At 46.0% G+C, this 22309-nt stretch overlaps 2 protein-coding genes and 1 long non-coding RNA gene across 4 annotated transcripts; all 3 read right to left on the bottom strand.

The window, feature by feature from the left end:
• Positions 1-9666: 9666 nt before the first annotated feature.
• Positions 9667-11282, bottom strand: LOC103626114 (uncharacterized). Its single transcript, XR_552721.4, has 2 exons — positions 10571-11282; positions 9667-10201 (listed from the first exon to the last, which is right to left on the bottom strand). It is a non-coding gene; the product is annotated as an uncharacterized lncRNA (long non-coding RNA).
• Positions 11283-12198: 916 nt separating this feature from the next.
• LOC103626115 (uncharacterized) lies at positions 12199-13999 on the bottom strand. The gene is made up of 7 exons (XM_020537954.1): positions 13788-13999; positions 13638-13713; positions 13138-13553; positions 12857-13055; positions 12657-12773; positions 12547-12580; positions 12199-12233 (listed from the first exon to the last, which is right to left on the bottom strand). Exons 1-7 carry the CDS (start codon positions 13892-13894, stop codon positions 12199-12201), a joined length of 984 nt encoding a protein of 327 aa, XP_020393543.1. The 5' UTR covers positions 13895-13999.
• A 93-nt stretch (positions 14000-14092) lies between these two features.
• On the bottom strand, positions 14093-21163 carry LOC109939824 (uncharacterized). Of its 2 annotated transcripts, XM_020538172.1 has the most exons (7): positions 20988-21147; positions 20727-20906; positions 20576-20629; positions 20372-20470; positions 14760-14849; positions 14516-14670; positions 14093-14420 (listed from the first exon to the last, which is right to left on the bottom strand). In XM_020538172.1, exons 1-7 carry the CDS (start codon positions 21076-21078, stop codon positions 14139-14141), a joined length of 951 nt encoding a protein of 316 aa, XP_020393761.1. In that variant the 5' UTR covers positions 21079-21147; the 3' UTR covers positions 14093-14138. The 2 variants fall into 2 exon arrangements, with proteins under 2 accessions (XP_020393761.1, XP_020393760.1); XM_020538171.2 differs by lacking the exons at positions 14093-14420; positions 14516-14670; positions 14760-14849 and adding an exon at positions 19660-20294 and having other exon boundaries at positions 20988-21163.
• Between the last annotated feature and the right edge of the window lie 1146 nt (positions 21164-22309).

Below are 22309 nucleotides of genomic sequence, written 5' to 3'. Positions count from 1 at the left end.
TTGATTAGAGTTAAGCAATAGCATAAAGCTAACAATAATAATCCAACCCAAATAGGTAAACAAGGACATGGATAACAAAAGCTAGTCAATCCTTAGGTATAAAGGTGTAATGTGGGGGGTGAATTAAGTAATGAATAGGACAGAGATAGGTCAAAGGACACTTGCCTCCACCAACCGACTGCTGCTCAGGGGCTTCTCCTGCGAGTTCCTCGGGCTCTTCAACCGGATCGTTCTCTATGCGAGCGCAAACATACATACATCCACATATTTAATACAAAAGAACAGTACACCATACAATAGAATGCAATAAGTAAACAGACGTTCCACGCGGGCTCGCGAGTACGGTTAAGAGAGAAAGAGGAAAAGACAGTCGAGAAACGATCACATTACATGATTATAAATTAACCACTCGCTTAATGGAAGGAAATTTAATGTAGACACTATGTTCAGCGTAAAGTAAAGTCATGTTTCATGTCTAATTATTATAAGCAGGTGGAGATAAATAAAAAGAATGGTCGCGCGGCGAGACGCGCGACAAAGCACTCTAAAACAAATTAAAAGCTAGCGACTCGTCGCGCGACCGAGCACGCAATGAGGCACTTCGCCTTAGTTATGAGGAGACGTTAAACGTCGCGCGACGAAGCGCACGACGGCATACGTCGACTAAACTGAGTCCAAAGTGGAACGTCGCGTGAATGCACACGCGGCGTTACACCTTAAACAACCTGAGACAAAAATGGATCGTCGCGCGACGAAGCGCACGACGCAACACACAGATAGTATATGAAATTAGACAAACCGTCGCGCGGCGAAGCGCGCGACGCAACACGTTAACTAACGAATAATCACCGCGAGCGCGGGCGAACGGGGACACGGTCGGGCGAGGCCGGGACGGGAACGGGCGGCCGAACGGGGGGGGAGGGTGGTTGAACCGGCCCAGGGGCGGTTGAGCCGGCCAGGAGCGGCCGAGTCGGCCGGGGCCGCGCCGGGGCCGGGGGCCGCGCCGGGGACGCGAACCGGCGAGCAGGGGCGGGCGGGATCGCCGCCGCGGGGCCGGGGACGGGCGAGGGGCGGGCGAGGTCGCCGGGGTCGGGGGAGGGGAGGGGGAGGCCGCCGGGGGCCGGGGAGGGGCGGGGGAGGCCGCCGGGGTCGGGGAAGGGGCGGGCGAGGCCGCCGGGGGCCGGGGAGGGGCGGGGGAGCGCCGCCGCGGGTCGGGGAGGGGGCGGGCGAGGCCGCCGGGGTCGGGGAAGGGGCGGGCGAGGCCGGCCGCGGGCCGGGGGAGGGCGGGCGCCGCCGCGCGCGCGAGGGGAGGGGCGGGGAGGGCCGCCGCGGCCGGGGGATGGGCGGACGAGGGCCGCCGCGGCCGGGCAGGGGCGGGGGCGCCGCGCCGCCGGCGAGCAGGGGCGGGCATGGGGCGCGCGCGAGCAGGGGAAGAAGGGGGCGCGCGTGGGGAGAAGAAGGGGGAGGGAGAGGGAGAGAGAGAAGAGAAGGGGAGGGGAGCTCACCTCGGGGTCCAAAATCCGGTGATCGCCGTCTCCAAACCCTAGGGCACCACGAGGAGAGAGAGGTGGGAGAGGGAGAGGGAAGTTGTTGCGCGGGAGATCCAAATGAAAGAGAGAGGAGAGGTGGGGGCGCATGGGGGGGGGGGGGGGGTTGGGCGCCAGGGGCGCGCAGGCCGGGGCGGGCCAGGCCGGCTGAGCTGGGCAGGACTATGCTGGGCTGGGCCGAACCACTTCGCGGATCAAAAACCCACGACGTGCGCGACCACTAAACGGAATTGAATCGCGAACCGAAATCCGGAACGGAACGAGACGAACACTCAACATCAGACAAAGAAATGTGCTCGGCATGATGCAACACCCATGACACTTAGGTTTTGGTTTATACATGACACGAACACTTGTCACTATACTGGTTTGAAATTGGGAAGAGGGAGCAAACGGGGAAAGAGAAAAGAGAGTAACGCCCGAATTTGGTGAGAGAAAAGAAGAAAAAAATTCTACCCCCAAATTCAGGGCGTTACAAACCTATCCCCCTTAAAAGAATCTCGCCCTCGAGATTCAGGGTTGGCTAGCAAAGAGCTCAGGGTATTTAGTCATCAGATCATCTTCACGCTCCCAGGTTCCTTCTTCTTCAGAGTGGTGATCCCATCTAACTTTGCACATTCTGATGGTCTTCCTTCGGGTGACTCGGTCTGCAACCTCAAGGATCTGCACTGGCTTCTCAACGTAGGTCAAGTCCTCCTGGACTTCAAGACCTTCCACTGGCAACTGCTCTTCTGGCACACGCAAGCACTTCTTCAACTGAGACACATGGAAGATATCATGCACAACAGACAAATTCTCTGGCAAACTGAGCTGATAGGCCACTTCTCCACGTCTTGCAAGAATCTGATACGGACCAATGTAGCGGGGTGCTAGCTTGCCTTTGACTCCGAACCTCTTGATTCCTCTGATCGGTGACACTTTCAGATAGACAAAGTCTCCGACTTCGAAACTCAGCTCTCTTCTTCTTGTGTCTGCATAGCTTCGCTGCCTCGATTGCGCTATCTTCAGATTCTCTCGGACCATCTTGATGTTCTCTTCGGCTTCAAGCAGAATGTCTGGCCCAAACACTTGCTTCTCTCCAGGCTGATCCCATTGCAACGGAGTTCTACAACTCCTTCCATAGAGCGCCTGAAATGGTGACATCTTCAAACTGGCCTGGTAACTGTTGTTATAGGAAAACTCTGCATAAGGCAATCTCTTGTCCCATCTGGACTGATCTTGCAATGCACAGGCTCTCAACATGTCTTCAAGAATTTGATTGGTCCTTTCGGTTTGGCCATCTGTCTGCGGGTGATAAGCTGAACTGAAATTCAGATGGGTGCCCAAAGCTTCATGCAACTGCTGCCAGAAATGAGAGGTGAACTGCGTTCCTCTGTCTGACACTATCTTCTTCGGCACACCATGAAGACAAACGATCCGAGACATATACAATTCTGCTAATACTGCACTGCTGTAGTTGGTCTTGACAGGTATGAAGTGGGCTGACTTGGTCAAGCGGTCCACCACTACCCAAATAGAATCGTAGCCGGCTCGAGTGCGAGGCAATCCGACTATGAAATCCATACCAATTTCATCCCATTTCCACTGAGGGATCTGCAACGGTTGCAACAATCCAGCATGTCTCTGGTGCTCTGCCTTAATTCTTCGACAACTATCACACATAGCCACATGCTCTGCGATTTCCCTTTTCATTCCGTACCACCAGAATTTCTTTTTCAGATCCTGATACATCTTCTCACTGCCAGGGTGAATCGAATAGGCTGTCTCATGAGCTTCCTTGAGAATCAACTCCCGAATAGACTGGACATTGGGAACACACAAGCGGTCTTTGAACCATATCACGCCTTCTGCATCTTCTCGAAAATCTTTGCCTTTGCCTTCTAGAATCAGTCGCCGGATCTCACTGATTTTCTCATCATTCTTCTGCGCTTCTTTGATTTCGCGCTCCAAGGTAGGTTCCAACTCAACTGTGACTCCTCGCGAATTATTCAGAAATCCGAGACTCAACCTGTCAAACTCCTTGGCCAACTCATAAGGCATCGGACGAGCGACCATCAGATTGACTTGACTCTTTCTGCTCAAAGCATCTGCCACTACGTTTGCTTTGCCTGGATGATAATGAATCTCCAACTCATAATCTTTGATCAACTCTAACCATCTTCGTTGCCTCATGTTCAACTCTGACTGAGTAAATATGTACTTCAGACTCTTATGATCTGTGTAAACATCACATTTCTGTCCATACAGATAGTGCCTCCATGTCTTCAGTGCGTGAACCACTGCTGCCAACTCTAGATCATGGATTGGGTAGTTCTTCTCATGAACCTTCAGCTGTCGGGACGAGTAAGCCACAACTCTTCCCTCTTGCATCAACACACATCCCAAACCTGTGTAACAAGCATCACAATACACCGAGAAGGGCTTGTGCACATCAGGCAAGACTAGGACAGGCGCTGTTGTCAACTTCTCTTTCAGCGCTTCAAAGGCCTCTTGGCATTTCTGGGTCCACTTGAACTCAACCTTGTTGCCTAGCAACGCTGTCATAGGTTTCGCAATCTTCGAAAACCCTTCAATGAATCGCCGATAATATCCGGCCATTCCAATGAAACTCTTGATTCCTCGAGCATCTGTTGGTGCTTTCCAGTTCAAAATGTCTGCCACTTTCTTCGGATCCACAGCCAATCCTTCTTTGTTGATTATGTGACCCAAGAACAGGACTTCACTGATCCAGAACTCACACTTGCTCAACTTTGCATACAACTGGTGCTCTCGCAATCTCTGCAATACCATCTTCAAATGATCTGCGTGCTCTTCTTCGCTTTGGGAATAAACCAGAATGTCATCAATGAATACCACCACAAACTTATCAAGGTAATCCATGAATACACTGTTCATCAAGTTCATGAAGAACGCTGGCGCATTGGTCAAACCAAAAGACATCACTGTGAACTCATACAAACCATACTTGGAAATGAATGCCGTCTTCGGAATGTCCGAAGGTCGGATCCTGAGCTGATGATAACCTGACCTCAGATCAATCTTGGAGAACACACAGGCTCCTCTCAACTGGTCGAACAGATCTTCAATCCTGGGCAAAGGATACTTGTTCTTGATCGTGACCTCATTAAAAGCTCGATAATCGATGCACATCCTCTTGGTGCCATCTTTCTTCTCCACAAATAGGACAGGGGCGGCCCAAGGCGAGGTGCTTGGCCGAATGTAACCTTTCTCTGACAGCTCATCAATTTGCTTCTTAAGTTCAACCAACTCTGGTCCAGATATTCTGTAAGCTCTCTTGAAGATAGGGGCGGTTCCAGGAAGAAGCTCTATGGCAAACTCAACTTTCCGCTCTGGTGGCATACCCGGTAAGTTCTTTGGAAACACATCTGGGAACTCGGACACAACCTTGATACTCTCAATTGGGTCTGCTTCACTGCTATCAACAGCTATCTGATAACAACTTCCTTTCTTTGGCTCAGGCGGGACTAACTCGGTCACCACTTCCTCTCCTAGTGGGGACACCAACTTGATGGTCCTTTTATCACAACTGATAACTGCCTGATACTTATCTAGCCAATTCATCCCTAGGATGACATCTATTCCCTGAGTACCCATTACTATAAGGTTGGCGGGAAACGCTATCCCCCTTATTTCCACACTTATATTCAAACAAATGCTATCGGCTCGAATTCTACCACCGGCTGAGTCAATTTGAATGGGGGTTGACATGGTAGTACTTGGAAGATTATGTGCTTCTACCCATGATGCAGTAATGAAAGAATGTGTTGCTCCAGTATCAAATAACACTTCTGCAATATGGGAGTCGACTGGGAACATACCTACTATCATGCCGGGGGTCTCCTGAACTGCTTCAGCCTCCAAGTGGTTCAGCCTTCCATGATTATAGCGCGACTGAGAGCGATTGCCTGCTCCAGGCTGAGGCACATTCTGCTTTGCTGGGGCATTGGGGCCTGACTGCTGCTGGGCTGCCTTCTTCGGACATTGCATCACCCAGTGGCCTTGCTCTCCACAGTGGAAACATGCCCTGTTTCCAACCTGAGCTGGTGCTGCCTGACTGTTCTGCTGGTTTGCTGGGGCAGGAAGACGAGGTGCCTGCTGATTCTGCCTCTGAAACTGACCTCCTGACTGATTGCTCTGACGGTTCTGGTACTGAGGCTGATGATACTGCCTTTGAAACTGCTGATGCTGCTGAGGTGGACGCTGGTTCTGCCTGAACTGCTGAGGTTGATTGCCTGAGAAACGAGGACGATTGCTGCTTCCAGGCTGGGGTCCACTGATCTTGCGCTTACGATCCTCCATCTCCTTACGCTTCCTCTCTGTCATGATTGCTCTGTCAATCAGGTGCTGGAATGTCGGGAAGGTGTGATTCATCAACTGGTAATGCAGAGGGTCAACCAAGCCTCTCAGGAAACGGTACTGTCGCTTGGCGTCGGTGTTGACATCTTCAGGAGCATAGCGAGACAATTGCAGAAACCTGTCCCGGTACTCACTGACAGACAATGGCCCTTGCTTGAGGGCCAAGAACTCCTCCTTCTTCACTGTCATCAGACCTGCAGGGACATGGTACTGACGAAAGCTACCTCTGAACTCTTCCCAGGTGATGGCGTCAGGGTAGGCATAGGTGGCGAGGTAAGACTCCCACCATGACTGGGCTGCTCCTCTCAACAGACGGGGACCATACAGGACTTTCTCCCTGTCATCGCACTGAGCGGTATGCAACTCGTGCTCCACAGTGCGCAGCCAGTCTTCAGCACCCATGGGGTCAGAAGAATGAGCGAACGTTGGTGGATGACCTCTCATGAATTCAGCACGCTTGTCTCTAGGCATCTGAGGCTGAGGCTGAGGCTGAGGTGGGGCCTGCTGTTGTTGCTGCTGCTGCTGAATGGCGGCCAAAGTCTGACCGATGGCTTGAACTGCCTGAGTCTGCATCAGAAACATCTGCTCGATGGACATCGGGGGCGGGGGCGGCAGGTGCTGCTGCTGGGGCACCTCATCCTGTTGAGCGGCTCGCTCCTGTTGAGCACGCCTTCCTCCTCTGCGCCTGTTCTCTGACATCTGCAGAATGCAACCACACATCAGAACTGATCTGGCAAATCTTGCAGCATAAGAAAAGAGGATAGAATTCTTCAACAGCACTGAACAGATGAGCATCTTCACTGATCTCCAACACAGACCACACAGCTTCTCAGATAAAGAGGAAAGTGGAATAAAAGGTTTCCCAACTATATAACTAGCTCCATTAACATAATAGGTAAACCAAAATGCAGGGAATACCAACACTCTGGTGACAGTCATTACAAAGATCCAAATCAAACATAGTTCATCATGACAAACATAAATGCACAGGATATAGCAAACTACCCTGTCTAACTAAGACTAACTAAGACTGAGACTAACGCTAAGACTGAAGCTTCTATGTATATATTTCGTATTAATTACAAGATCCAACTCTGACGATCTATGGTTCTAGAGTTATCTTGGTCTTGCAGTCGGGATTGCCATAAGACTGGGATCCACGCCGAGGTGAGCGGTACAGGTGCTGAGTCCCGACGGGAGCGGGGGAACCATCCTCCAGGTGACGACGTTCCGCGCGCTCAGCCCGCAGCTGGGCGATCTCAGCACGAGCCCTACTCAGCTCATCTAGTGCATGGTCTAGCTCCGTGTTTAGCACGGCGGCTAGGTTGACTGTGCTGCTCAACCTAGGATTGCCCTCACCGATAGGTGAGACAATCACGCCTCCTGCGCTGCCAGATGAACGGCGGGGGTAATACTTCAGGTCAAGACCGTCAGCTACTCCACCGAAAACCGAGCAGTAGTGCGAAAGCGCACGCCGTGCAGCATCTTGCATGGCTGCCTCAGCTGAGTCCCGTTCAGAGATAGAATAGTGCTCTGAGCAGGCCTCTGCACCCTGGAGACTGTTCTCCGGACGGCGCACCAAGCAAGTCGCCTCCCAGCGGTCCGGGTAGACCCCGCGACTATGCTGGTAGACCACACAGCGATACTCGATGGACCAAGTATGCCGGTCAAATGCCCGACGTAGCAGGGTGTCGAGCGCATCGTGGAAGTGACACCCGCGAGCAGCGTCGCGAGTGATGGATCGAGCGAACCATCCTTCCAGCTCATGGTTAGCAGAGAAGTCGGTGCCGTGGCTCGAGCTGTCGTCGCCATCTCCGTCGTCTGGGTCTCCTCCAGCAGCTACTCCAGAAGCTGGGACGCCCAGTGGTGGTGCAGGGGGCGCCTCCAGGGGAAGCACGGGGGAGCAGCTCCTCACAGACTCTATCTCCTGCTGGAGCGAGAAGGAAGAGCCCTGCTGCTCCTGTCGTCGACGTTCCTGCTCCTCATGCAGGCGGTGGTGCAGTCTCTCCAAGTGGCTGGACTGTCCGGCCACGGGACGGCGAAGCGGACGCTCAGCAAGGCGGGAGGGTAAGAAGGGGATGACTGACTTTCGTGCAGTGTGTCTAAGTCGAGCCATCTACAAAAGACATCGCAAGCAAAAGGGTGAGAACAGAATTAATATGACCAACAAATAATGAATCCTAAGTAAATGAAGGATTAGAATAAAACATAATTTTCAGCAAGGTATATTATATAGTAGAACATAGGTTTGGTCGGTATGACCAACTTTTGAAGGGATATCAAAGTCAAGGCAGAGACAGAGGTCTATAGTCCTTAGAACGACCATTATACTCTAGGTTAGCGGTCCTACAGTCAGCACGGCTTTGATACCACTTATGTCACACCCGGTTTTAGAAGGCAAACCGAATGCGAACCATGTACGTGCCAGGATCAGTTATTCACGTACACAGCAGTTACATAACATGGACATCATCACACAGTGCTCAAAATAGTATTAAGGGAAATAGTTGATTACATCATACGTCTGAGACGCCCATATAGTCTTTACAATAAATCAAAGTGCGGAAAAGAAACGTAGATAAACGCGGCCTTCACAGGCAGCCGACTGGGGGTTGCCGCTAACCCACGCCTAGAACTCGTTGTAGTCTTGGAACTCCTGGAAGTCTCCTTCCACAGCTTCATCTTCGCCTGAGTAGTGGTTGCAATGCTGACAACCTGGGGGGGGGGGTTGGTGTGTAGAGCAAGGGTGAGTACATATCAACATACTCAGCAAGTATCCTGTTTGGCTGTAGTGGACTAGCTTTATGTGGGGATAAGTCAAGCAGTTGCTTTTAGTTGGTCAGATTATTATTTACTAACTAGGTATATGCCCGTGCGTTGCAACGGAGACATATAATATATAAGTCCCCGTTGCCACGCATGGGCACTCACCTAGTCCTACTTATACGTACGGTACCTCTAGGTCCAGGACACCGCACGCTGGGCCCACGCGGCTGCGAGACGCTCTTGGTGGGGCCGGGCAAGAGGCGACGACGCATGCAATGGAAAAGGAGGTCCTGGTGGAGCCGAGATGGATCTGGACGCGGGCGGTCGGATGGATCCGCGGCGGTGATGATCGCGTCCGGTTGGTGGCTGCCGGCGCTTTACCGGACACCGCCTCGGGGCCAGGCACATGACGCGACACATGCTCGGATTCGGGCACGGCCAGCGGGGCGCGCGTGGTGAGAGTGAGACCGTGAGAGTGACCGTGTGCTCTGCATTTCATTTTTCCTTCTTCCAGGAGCCAGGCCACGGGCCTCACTGTGCTTGATTGATTTGTTGGACGGGGAAGAATATGCCAGCCCCCAGCCTGTACTGTCCGCGTGACCGAGACTGTTGTCGCTGCAGCGCCCGGTACGGCAGGTCCACGATCCGGCGGCGGCCCGTGCCGAGCTGCCCGAGACTGCCGTCTGCCGTGCTCGTTTCTGCTGTGTCTTGCGGGCACTGCAAACACAGCCGATCAGGATTCACGGGGACCGGTGGGTAACAAACACGAATATTAGTGATTCCAGATAAGTTGTATGATATAAAACATTCAGCAACTCCCATGATCCGTACAGTGTACGATCTTGAGTTTACTATTATGAGGAGAAAGTACATATAAAAACAGCTTTATTGCAAATGTTCACAAGATCTCCGAGTCTCTACAGCCTTTGTAATTCGTCGCAGCTGAACAGCACAGTCGAAAGACAGCAACATATCCAAAAAAACAGCTTTATTGCTCCCGACATCCCGTCCACCTCTTATGCTAACAGAACCAAGAGGATGCGACAGGTTTAAATCCAATAATCGACGTCGGAACGCCACGGTCTGAGCCGAGAACCAGCCCGTTTTCTTACAAACTTTGTCAAAGAAAAACGAAAAAAATCCATTTGACCTTTATTAATCACCCAAATCTTCTACATGTACAAGCAGAGGGCCTTATACCTGTGCTATGATACATCTTACTACCAGGGCAAGATCAGGAAGGAACTTTACAAAGAAGCAAACGAAGTCGGGATTCTAGGAGAGCGGCTACCGGAGCCAAAGAGCAAAATATTTCTGACGGTTTCCTCGCTAAGCCAAGGGTGTCTTCAACCACACCGTTTATGGTGCAGCCATGCTGAGAACCATGTCAGCATGTACATCTGAAGCCGTGATCATCTCGGTTGGACCACTCTGTAATGAAGAATCAAATCTTCTGGCTTTTTCCATATATATGTTCGCACAGTAGCCAAACTCATCTCTGGTGATAGAACCTGAGCAACAGAGAACACGTGAGCGCAACAGCAAAAGACAGACTATGCAGAAAATTGCTTTATAATATAATGCAGGCCACATGAATAGATCCAGAAAAATGGGGGGAGAACATGAAATACGATTAAAATAGAGTTTTAGTTTCCGTATTTGGTAATTTAGGGACTAAGATGGAATAAATTGGAGGAACTAAAAATTAGTGTCTAGAAACAAAATACCCCCTAACGAAGCTGGAAAATAAATGGAAAAAGGCATCAATTGAGCCTTAAGACACTTTTCCCCCCTGCAGGAACATGGTATTCTTACATTTATTCGTAATGTAGGAAAACATGTGTCTAAATATAGAATGCAGCTATATTTTGAGAACTTACCTGGTTATTGCACAATATCTCAATACATGGCTTTGTTTTTTGCCATGGCTTTAGTCCAAGCCGCGAAGAACTATCTAGAACTGAGAGCTGTGATTGAGCAGAACTCAATCCCATAACAAACGCATCAGAGCCTCCATCCAATGCTTGCAAAATCTGACCATCTAGAAGAAATGCCAGATAGGATCTCAGCAAAGGAAGTGTCAAATTCTCCATCAAGCTATCTTAGCTTTCAGTGTTACCATTTGCCCATATAAACCAATAAGCTTTGGTTTTCAGGGCTCAGGGATATCAACACAAACAGTGTTGTGGAAGTATCATAGAATAAATATTAATGAATTATACTTGGATTGAAATAGTTCATAGTTCTGACCTTAGTATATTAAGTGTAAACCATACACAAGCAGTGATAAAAAATGGGTGCTCTCAGGATCGAGATAAAATATGACACCCTTTTACCAGAATAGACAACTCAAATTCACCATAATCTATTGTGACGTTATTTGCATAAAACTAAGGGTTAGAAACCTTAGCACAAGAATCAAACTCAGTTTTAAAATTCCAGTGAGAAAATGTAGAAACAGAAACAAACTGTAGTAGAATTCCTAAATGTATCGGAACTTACTTTTATTCAATGGCTGCAGTAAACTATGTTGGTATTGTTCGTCACTTAGAAATGTTCTTGAGTAATCCAGACAAGGAACCACAGTGTGTTGATTTGTACTCACACTGCTCACAACATGTCTGAAGTAACTGAATATACTTCAGGCTCCATCCACGGAGACGCTTACCTGTGAAGTGATCAGACACAGTGATTAATATATGATACCCAACAGTACCATGGTAAGCATGGTGCCCTTAATATAGTGTGCACCACATTATTTTCTCAACTGGAGCTGAATCTGAAAATTTTGGCCATTGTTTTTAAAACTGTCCAAAGTAGGGTTCAAATGGTTGATATCTTGTGCATTGAAATAAACAAGCAGTGGTACACAGTAACTAATAGTAATCCCTCACCTCAACATGTCGTGGCAGGCGGGCCACAGCATATGGTTTATGTATAACAACAGAAGCTGGTGTGTCTGACCAAATAATTCTGCCGTCTTGAATAAGTTTACCATTTTGATCAACGAATACCCCAATGTTATCCTAAATAAACATACAGTACTATAAAGAACTAACTGAAACTAAATAAGAAAACAAGAATCCTTCAAGAAGCTAGTTAAGTGTTGGGAATCTCAATGGCTTCAAAAGAGATTCATATAAAAACTAATTCATTCAATATCATAGTTTGCACTGATATATTGGAAAACATTATCAATATCACACAAATTAGTTACAGACAAATGTGTCGACAACTGTTCACTAATCAGCTAATCCTTTTTAGCGATATCGACAAGTCTTTGTTGTATGTTTGCAGGGATGACATATCGGCACGAATTGTCCTCATAACTTAAAAGATCAATCACAAAGTTTCTTCGAAGAGTCTTTGCATCCTACAGACAAAGAGATAAGAGAACAAAATATATTATATTGTAGAACGAGATAGCTAGAATGTAAGTTTTGAACAAAAAACAAACGTACTACACTCACCCCAACAAATTTCAGTCGTCTGTCATTCCCCCACATGGCTATAGCTTGTAGAACGAGGTAGCTGGTATTAAACCTATAGAATAATATTTGGGCAACTATGTTTTATACAATGATTATCATAGAAAAAATTTAAACTGCTGAGAAGGTGGTAAGAAGAAAATACCCTCTTAAGTCAATTGGAACACCAGTCTGAATTGTATGTTTCCACTTAAAGATATCCTCCGCCCATCCAGAACGTTTCTTGCTGTAAGCAATCTTATATTTTTTTGAGGCCATGATAATCGCTTCCGCGAACCTCTTGTATGGCATGTGTTTACACCAATCTTGAGTCGGTGTAAAATCGATAAAAGTCACATGCTTTTTAACATGATCTATTACGAAAAGGGCGTGACATCCATTGAATTTCCATGGCATGAGAACCTGCAAAATATCAGTCATTAGGATCCTACAACAGAAGTGTCCTTTATAAATACATTCGAAATGAACACATACTTACATATCTACAACCCGTGATATAATAATTCATTGATGGCCAACAATCTAGTGTTTTGGCCAACTCTTCTGTTGTAGGATCCTGATGGTACTTTGGAAGTTTACCAAAACCAACCATTCTCTGGACAGTATATATACATGTACACATGATGATTAGATGTAGATACTATATATTAATACATTAATGATTGGAAACAAACTTACCCAAAAACGCATGTCCATATAATGCTTTCTATTATTTATGATTTCTTCTTTCGGTTTACGTGACTCTTTATTGGCAAGCAGCCGAACAGCCATATCAAAACATCTTAGAATCATATCTTGAGTTGTCGTTAATATGTTTTGCAGGTCTTTGACAGATATTTCTATCTTAAAAGGATTGAAACTTCGCACCCATGTTCTCCTGTAATGTAGCATGACGAAACTCTATATCAAGAATCTAAGTAGTCGATATACATAAAATAAATAAATCAATGAGCACTTACTCTAGTGTCGTATCGTCTTCTATTGCCATGATATAATCACATAAAACATCTATTGAATCGGCTTTGGTCACTGGCATGTCCTTTGTGGAAAGACCAACCATTAAAAAGTCATTGGTGCAACAATCGTTAGAGACTTTTATAGGAGCTCTTTTATCCCAATCATCAACAAACCACCTTTGCAAGTCTGCTTGAGTAATAGGGCCTTCCTCATCTTCAAACACTACTTCGCTATCATCAAGCACGTGGAGTAGTTTCCTCTTATTAGAATCTGTTGGGTTTTCTAATATCTCAACATCAGATGGGCTTCCAGAGTCAACTTCTTTTTCATTTTTGTATAACAGACACCCCCTTCTCTTATTCAGGTCTGAAGATAGTAATATAGCAGCCATTTTTTTCCTAAAGTGTGACATGTCATCCTACAAATAAGAAACAATTATTTAGCATTATATATGTAACACCGACTATAGATGTCCATATATGTCATAGTAGTAATAATATACCTGGGTAAAACTGTCAGACAGTTCATCCCCTGTCCAGTATTCGATATAGTTCAAAAGAAAGAGGCCACATGAAGAGCTACAATATACATTAATACCAACATAAACATTAGTATGAATGAAGAAATTGGTAAAGAAGATCTTAGGACGTACCTATCTGTCTGCTTTGCATATCCCATGTCTATTTCTCTGAGCGGCCAAGAAGCAACTTGGAGGTCTGGCCACCTGTGGTCTTTTAACTCCTTACGTTGAGATATCATATCTATTTGTCTTTGCAGTCCTTTAATCTTTATATATGGTAAAATAAAATTAGAGATTGGGATAAGTTAATATTGAATTCATAATTGTTTAGTTTGTGCATACTCACAGAGCCAGTGAGGTCTTTGCGGTCTTGTGAAGTACCAAGTGAATCGAGCACTTGTATCTCCATATTTCTTGCATGGATCACAGCAAGATACCAATGCGTCTCTCGGATATTTATTGGAATAAACACCTACAAAACAATCATAGATACTTGCATAAGAATAAAATACATATAAACACTAACTGTTCAGATTGCAAACTCATATATACCATGTCATGGTCTAGGTAAAGTAACACCCTTCGTTCAGCGCTACATATGTGTGTCATGTCTTTAATTGGATATAGCTCCTCTGTTTTAATTTCAAGATCACCATCTCGCTTCAGGAAATTGAATTGGAAAGCATTTTCTATGTGAACGCGACCTCCAGATCGGCACTTTAGATGCTTTTGAGCTTTTATCAAATTTATGTAACAGTCTATAACCTGCAAGTGTGTAAGTTGTGGTTAAAAATACCAGGATGAGTAAAAAAACTTATACATAACAACGTCGCCAAATATAAAAACTAAGCATGCATTACCTCGTCACCTAAATATGCGCTCGGCTGAAATAAACACTCCATCCACTTCCTTTCAACAAAGGCATCATCAATAAGAACGACTTCTACCCTTGGTTCACAAGGGATTTCCTTGATAAAATCGATGAGAGCAAGATCACCTTGCGTGCAAATATAGTCTAGGAGCAACCAGTCATGAGATAAAACTAAAATTAGTTATTACAAAAAATACAAATTGATCCATACAGAACTATGAAAATTTTAATACCTTCTCGAACTATTGCGGTTGCCACCGATTTTTTTGGTTTGTTATGAGACAAGCCTACAAATAGAGATTCCATTCTCGCGGGACAAAAACCTACATTCATAACAAATTGTTAGATGCATAAAAATTATTATTGCTAATTTCACAAATGATCCAAAACTCAACAATAATTTAAGATAGTATGCATGCTCTAATAATACACAAACATGTGCGTCTCTAATAAAAACAATTGTAGCATGCAAACATGACTTGATAATACACCAGACCAATCAAACATAAGACAAACATCATCCTATTAGTTTGTTAGCTGAACATGCAACTCTTACCATGGGTCTAATTTGTTAGGACCTCTTTGTAGACGATGTTCTTGGTATATGTCCCACAATCTACGGTGGGGGTTTTCTTTACACCCTTCCTTGACTTTTTCCTCCCATCGACAGCTGGGATGACAAGAATCTTTATGTTCGATCGGGCTGTCGCTCTAGATAGAGCAACATATAGTTGGCCATGAGAGAACACTGGTTCAGGCAAGTATACACCAACATTGGGAATAGTCTGACCCTGTGCTTTGTTAACCGTCATTGCAAAGCTAAGCCGTACAGGAAACTGCTTTCTTTTGAACTGGAAAGGGAACATCTCTTCATCGGAGGGACACAACGGTATACGCGGTAGGAAAATCCGTTTTCCAACGTGTTGACCCAGTACAATCTCTGCGTCAATGCTATTTCTTTGGAAGCCACGAACGACCAACCTGGTGCCATTGCAAAGTTCATTTGCAGGGTCTATATTCCGGAGCAATATAACAGGACATCCAATCTTGAGCTTCAAAACATGAGGTGGTAGCCCATTAGGCGTCAATGTGTTTAGGAACTCGGGTGGGTAGTAGTTGTGGGGATCATCCATGGCGCTATCGAAACTATGATACACCATATGCTCCCCTTGAAAACGATCAATCATCTTAACATTTATCATATCAACCCAGTCGTTCCGTGTTGACAGTATCGCCCTTGAAGTGATGTAGGTGGAATCAGACATATTTTCGTTGAGATTTGGGAAAGCAAAGTCTATTAGGTTGTCAAGATCGTTGTCACTCCCACTGTAAGGCACACACACATCATCAGGAAGACGAATGTCGCCGTCACTATTTGTTTCCTCAGTTCCACCGCCTACGCGCAGCAAAAACTCCGCAAACCAAGGGTCGTTTTTTGCTCTCATGTTGCTAACAAGCTTTAAGTGGGACATGGACTCCCATAGGTAAGACATTCGTAGCGAAGACGCGACCACTTGAGCCCTTGACCCTTTACGAACAACAGGCAAGACCTGTCTGAAATCTCCACTGAAGACAATGGTTTTACCACCAAATGGTAGTGCGGGGCGACCCATTATATCGCGCATGCTATTGTCCAGTGCCTCCACGGCTTGTCTCTTAGTCATAGAAGCCTCGTCCCAGATAATGAGAGATGCTTTCCGTAGCAACTCTGCTGTTCCACTCTGCTTCGTGAAGCTACATACAGCGCCATCGTCAATAGTGAGTGGTATCTTGAAGCGTGAATGGGCGGTTCTTCCTCCAGGCATTATGGAAGCCGCAACGCCAGATGTAGCTGTTGCCACTGCAATCTTGCCCTGGTTGCGTAGCGTCGCGAGCAGCACTCTGTATAGATAAGTCTTCCCGGTGCCACCAGGTCCATCCACAAAGAATAATCCGCCCTGATCGGTGTCAACGGCAGACATAATCTTATCATAGGCGGCCCTCTGTTCCTCGTTAAGAGAGTCTTTAAGAGCCACATCTTCCACTGTCGGTTGGATACTTTCCTCCTCGTAAACCTCCCGAGCAGTACCAATAGCTTCGTCATACGCGTCGATCATAGGAGGTAGAGGGAATGTCTTTATGTCCTTTCCCATTGACTGCAGCATGTTCCTAATGTCAATCAATACCATCTGCTCAACATGAGTTTTGTTCTGACTCTTGTGTTGATAGTCCTCGGACATAGAATCTTTGTGTTTCTGCCAGAGTACAGCCACATCGCTTGGCTCACAGTAAACCAGTATTGTGGCAAAAAGCCGTCGCAGCGACGATGGCATCTGGAAAAGAGCACGTTCAGTGAGACACTCATCCAGTGTGTTGTCCGACTCAAGTAGTCCCCTTCTCTCTGCTGCCTCACGAAAAGTCGGTAGGGTGACACCATCAACTGTCCTTAGATCCACATAGGAGGCGGCGCCAGTCACGTGGTTTAGGAGAACACGAAGATAGTAGCGCTCCCCCTCAGCCGGATGAGCAGAGACTATCCTACCGACTTGTCCACCTGTATCTCGTTTCCTCCGTTGCCATACTTTTCCCTTACCACTCTGCCAAGTGTACCACTCAGGGAAGTCACGATATAGGATGCCACGAGCCTCCTCGTGTAGCCTATTCGCCTCAAAATATGATGTGAGCATCGACCTATCAACACCTGGACGGTTGACGACTCGCTCGACCATTTGCCGCTCGTGAAACGCCACCATGTGCATGTTTGGAAGATGGAGTTGAAGCTGCATAACAGGTGGAGATATCTGACTAAGCTCAAAGCCGTATATCCTCCACAAGGCTTCCGGAGGAGTCACCCACCTTGCATCTCTATACTGCTTGATCTCATCAACATCATCATCTGCCTTGCTCGCATCTCTCATAACAACAGACGCACGATCATGGCCTTTGTATATGTATTTGAACAGGTATTTAACAGCCTTGATGCTCCCACATGCCTCGACATTGATGTGGCAGTTGAAGAGACGAAGGAGGTATGGGTTATAAGGGACAACCCATCTATTGTCCAGTTCGCACCCTCGGACCTTTTCTTTACGGTCATCGTCACGACGTCTATAAATAGGGTACGAATCCTTCCCTTGCAAGGTTGTGTCACTGAAAGGCCGAGGGTAATGATTCTTGCACGATTTACGACCCTTAGTGCATGGGCAGTTAGGGTTTAGCGACCCACACGGGCCATGCATCATATGCTTGATAACCATCTTTCGTAGTTCAGGGTACTTGTTGCTTGGGATCTCGGCTGAGATCAAAAGGTCGTACTGCTCAGGACATGTGAGCTTGTACTTCCTCTGCATTATGAGTAGAAAATGGGCATGCGGCAAACCCCGCTTCTGAAACTCCACGACATAGACGTAGGCTCGGACCTTACCAAGAATATCCTGTTTAGTCAGCCGATGCTTTAACTCTTGTAGCTTCGCATGAAAGACACGCACTACAAGATCCGGACGATCTTGCAGTGTCTGTCCAGGGAGAAGCTCCCTCCTTATCTCATCCCAGTTAGGGTTACATGTCATGGTAAGAAATATGTCTGGTTTACCAAACTTCCGCACCAGAGCCATAGCATCCATATACCGACGTCTCATGTCACGAGGACCGCCGATAAACGACGTCGACAGCACAGTTCTCTTGCCAACCTTCTCTCCTCTAATATCTCCATCTAGCATGCTATCCACCAAGCCCTGGTACAGGTCTGCCCTTAACCGATCCTGATTCTTGCGTATGTAATCTAAACGAGAGTTCTCAATCTTTATGTACGTGTCGACCGCGAACTGCTGAAAAAGCCGCTTTCCATGAAGTATAGGATTGAATACCCCGGGGCGAATCTGGAATTTGTAGCAGTAGTAGTCACGTACAGACACACATAAATGGCTAGGAGATTCTGCATACGCAAGGATTATAAAGTGAGTGATGATGAAAAAATAGTTAATAATGCGCAAATATTTCAAAATATAAACAAACAACTAACCCGCATCTTCATCATTTGCATTACTTGCCCTATGTGTCGCACGGTATGCATCCACTTCGTCCATGGATACTCCAACCTTTGGGATATTTCCGTGCCAGCCAAGTTCGCCTCTAGGGAAGAACAATGGATATGATAATGCATCGTAGCATCCATGGTATGAGCGGATGCAGTGGCTTGAACTGTCCTTCCCATGGAGCATAACACTCTTGCTGAACTGGCCTCGCCCTTCGCTCCCTTCGATCCAGACAGCGGCCACCTCCGAAGTGAGAGGTGTGTTATATGTCTTCTGGTTCAACGTCTGGTCTAGGTTCAACGCGATACGATAGTCATCAAGGTTCTCAACGTGACCCATGGTCCTAAGGTGCTCGGAGTACGAGTTTCCACGTAGTATGTCGACTATCTGTCGAATAACCTCTTTGTCTTTCTGTTGATGCTCTTCGCGACACTTACGGTACCGATGCTCGAGAGTGGGATCATCATCATAAAAGTAAAGCTCAAGGTGTTTATGCTCTGCCCCACCATCCCTACCAAATGACTTGATATTGTGATACATCATGCCCTGTGCTCGGAACGTGTATATACCAGAATCCCTTACATTAGTTGTCATACTATCGAGGCAACAGTATAGGGAAGTGAAAGAGAAATGGCCATTAAAAAACCTAATGTTATCACGAAAGTGCCTAGCATCAGAGTCTGCACTATCCCACAACCTCTTGAGTTGGGGAGGGGTCTCCAGTGGGGCTAGCTCAACCTTCCCACCACGACAACAAAAACCAGGTGTCTCATACTCAAACTTCTTCGCGGTGCAATAACCGCAGTTGGGAACAGTCTTTAGCATATGGGTTTCTTCAGGGATGTTGCTATACACCTTGTCGTACGGGTCAGGAACATCAATGGCACTCGATTCATCTTGACTACCATCGATCTCTATATCCTCATCGGTATCCTCATCTGATATTTTTTTGGAAACAATGAGTAAGACATATATGTATTTATATAAGCATTTGTATCATATCATAAAAAGATTGAAATTAGTACATTGCCCAGCGAATAGGTATCCCTCGTTCTCATCAGCATCGTCTTCAAATACGACACCGTCATCGTCATCAACTGGAGGGTGAAAATACAAGCCACATAAAATACCTGGGCATTCAGGATAAAAGGGGGGGATAAAAATGATAGTAATTACCATTGTTGTTGATCTTTGCAGTCATATGGGGTTGTGTCCGATCATCCCCTTCCTCGGCGTCACTAATGATATCCTCAGCCACAGTAGCCATGTTCCTTGAAATGGATGCTTCAAATTGCCGGTTTCGATGGGCTAAGATAGCTTGTCTTTCACCACGTGGCACATGTTGTTTACGTCTTAGTGGTCTAGTAGACATACGCAGTGAATCGGCATCCTCGGTCTGTGTTGAAGCTGGTAGGAACGGGTTACTGGCGATATCAGGGATAACCCAGTCGCAGGGGGTAAGAGCGGATCCATTAGGTTCAATTGCATCTGTTGTAGGGTGTACAACCTCAGGGGTATATGTTGGGGACTCCATGGCGATGGACTCCTGACTCAATGTGTCAGCCAACAGTGCTCTACGTTTTCTTATGTACTCTATCTTTGACCCTTTCCGCTTTGGTGTATTATTATACAACCTAAGGCGTTCACGATTAAGCTCCCTCTCGGCTGGAGTTAAGTTTTTGTACCGCTCTCTAAAGTAGGCAGCCCTTCCCAAATTATGGTTAGGCGTGTTACCAACAGTTTCATGCACACCGCCTGGAATAAGGCATGTATACGTTAAACCGCATGAAATCAGCTGTTTTGCAAAATTAGTTGAGTGAACAGTCATGTACCTGGTGTCAGAAGGTCTCTTGTTGTGAAAACATCGTCTGACTTGAATGTCTCATTCCTATGCAACCAATCGCTATCATCATCTCGATTCACATTTGGAACTACCAAATCAACAGTGGCAAAATGATTTTCATGGCTACAAATCTGTATTTCTGTATTTATAAAACGATCGGTGGAAAAAATTGTGATAGGTATACCCGCAATACCTTGTGTTGCAAAGTTTGTGAAATCAATTGTGCTACAGCCATCTGAAAGACTAACTATGAAACAAAATGAAAACCAAAATAAGATTAATAGACATTCACTAATCCACAAGAGGATCCATTAAAATAATTAGGAATTTAACTTTTTCATCACCTGTAGATCCCTCTGTTTGTATAGGAGGTCCTTTATTTCGTTGGCTTGCTTCACGACGTTTTCTACTTTTCTCGTTTTTTTGTTCAACGGTCATCGCGGCATATCTTTCCCTTTCCCTTTGCCTCTTACGTTCCTTAGCATCGACATTTGGACCAAGCCTTTTCGATCCATTTTCATCAGCTACAATATAAAATTTAGTATTAGTGTTACCCTTAATACTACGTTTCAAACGTTAATCGGCACGCGTGTAATAACCTTTACCTATAGTAATGGTGTTTGAGATGTTTGCCAATGGTGTGCGTCCATCATTATGTTCCATCTGATCTGTTTCTGTTGGTTCTCCGTTCTCCATAAAGAAACCCTATCATGGACGGTGGAATGGCTTAGTTAAGTTTTCACACAGTACTTGAGTAAGGTCTGATTTGGTGATCAGGGACTTGTGAGGGGATCCATGGAGAGGAATTCCGCTTGCCATTCAAATATCAAGGAGATTCCTCACACATGGATTTGAAAAGCAAGGGATTCACAGTAGTAAATCAATCACCACGCTGTTGCTACCATACAAATTCAGGTCTCACATACATCCATCCTCAGGCGAGCCGAGTGCTTATATAATCTGAACAGTATTGACCTGTGTCTACCTAACCACATTTTACAAGCAACAAAGTGTAATAGTGCATTTGATCTGGTTGTGATTTGTTCCTTCACCCAATTCAAATATTTCTTTTGGTAACATTTCCTTCTTTGTTTTCCAACTTTTCCGATCAGAATTAAAGAGACAAAGGAATCGGTGGCAATACTCTTGTGTGGGACAAGTGGAGGTGGCAAGAAACAGTGCAGGGGTGAGGGGTATTTCATAAAATTGTTTAGTTTATGTTGTTTTCCGTTATTTAGTTATATCTCATTTCTTGTAGCCACTGATTAAAGTCTTCTTCTGCTGTTACCAAAAGAAAACACATGGAACGATTTGGTGTACGTGCAAAGTACATGACTCTAGATCCAGCAAAGAACAGATACATCAAATACATTCGAAATATTAGAGCTATCCAGGAATACCTATGCAACCGAGCTGACAAGCATCTTGTGCCGAAGATCAACAATACCAATGTTGACTAGAGCGTGGCTGCTATACATGCAACAGTCTTCAGCTGTCTTTGCAGGCGAGCAACAATACCAATCTGTGGTATGTCTCACCGACGACAAACTGAGAATAATTTGAGTTCTTAATGGCACACAAGCATAAAGAACAGCAAGAACAAAGAAACACAGAATCAGAGAAAAAACAAGAGTTTATATATTCACTGTTCTCTCTTTGTTTCTGGAGTTACATATGTTCTTTTCGTTTTTGAGTGACCTCTGATCTTTTTGTTTATTGAGTTACATCTGTAGTCTGTAGAGAGTGACCTTTTATTTACAGCAAAGGACGCAAGGGTGAATACACATTACTGTGTGTACTTCTCAGTTTCTCCCCTCTAACTAATTTTGCCACCCTCGGAGTCATCTGTTCACATTTTTTTTATATACTGATTTTACAACACTCTCAGATAGGGCTGTGGTTAGAATGTTTCAAGAGAATTAAACAA

This window comes from Zea mays, chromosome 5, assembly GCF_902167145.1.
Source record: "Zea mays cultivar B73 chromosome 5, Zm-B73-REFERENCE-NAM-5.0, whole genome shotgun sequence".
NCBI lineage: Eukaryota > Viridiplantae > Streptophyta > Magnoliopsida > Poales > Poaceae > Zea > Zea mays.
This window is presented reverse-complemented; position numbering and strand designations above follow the sequence as displayed.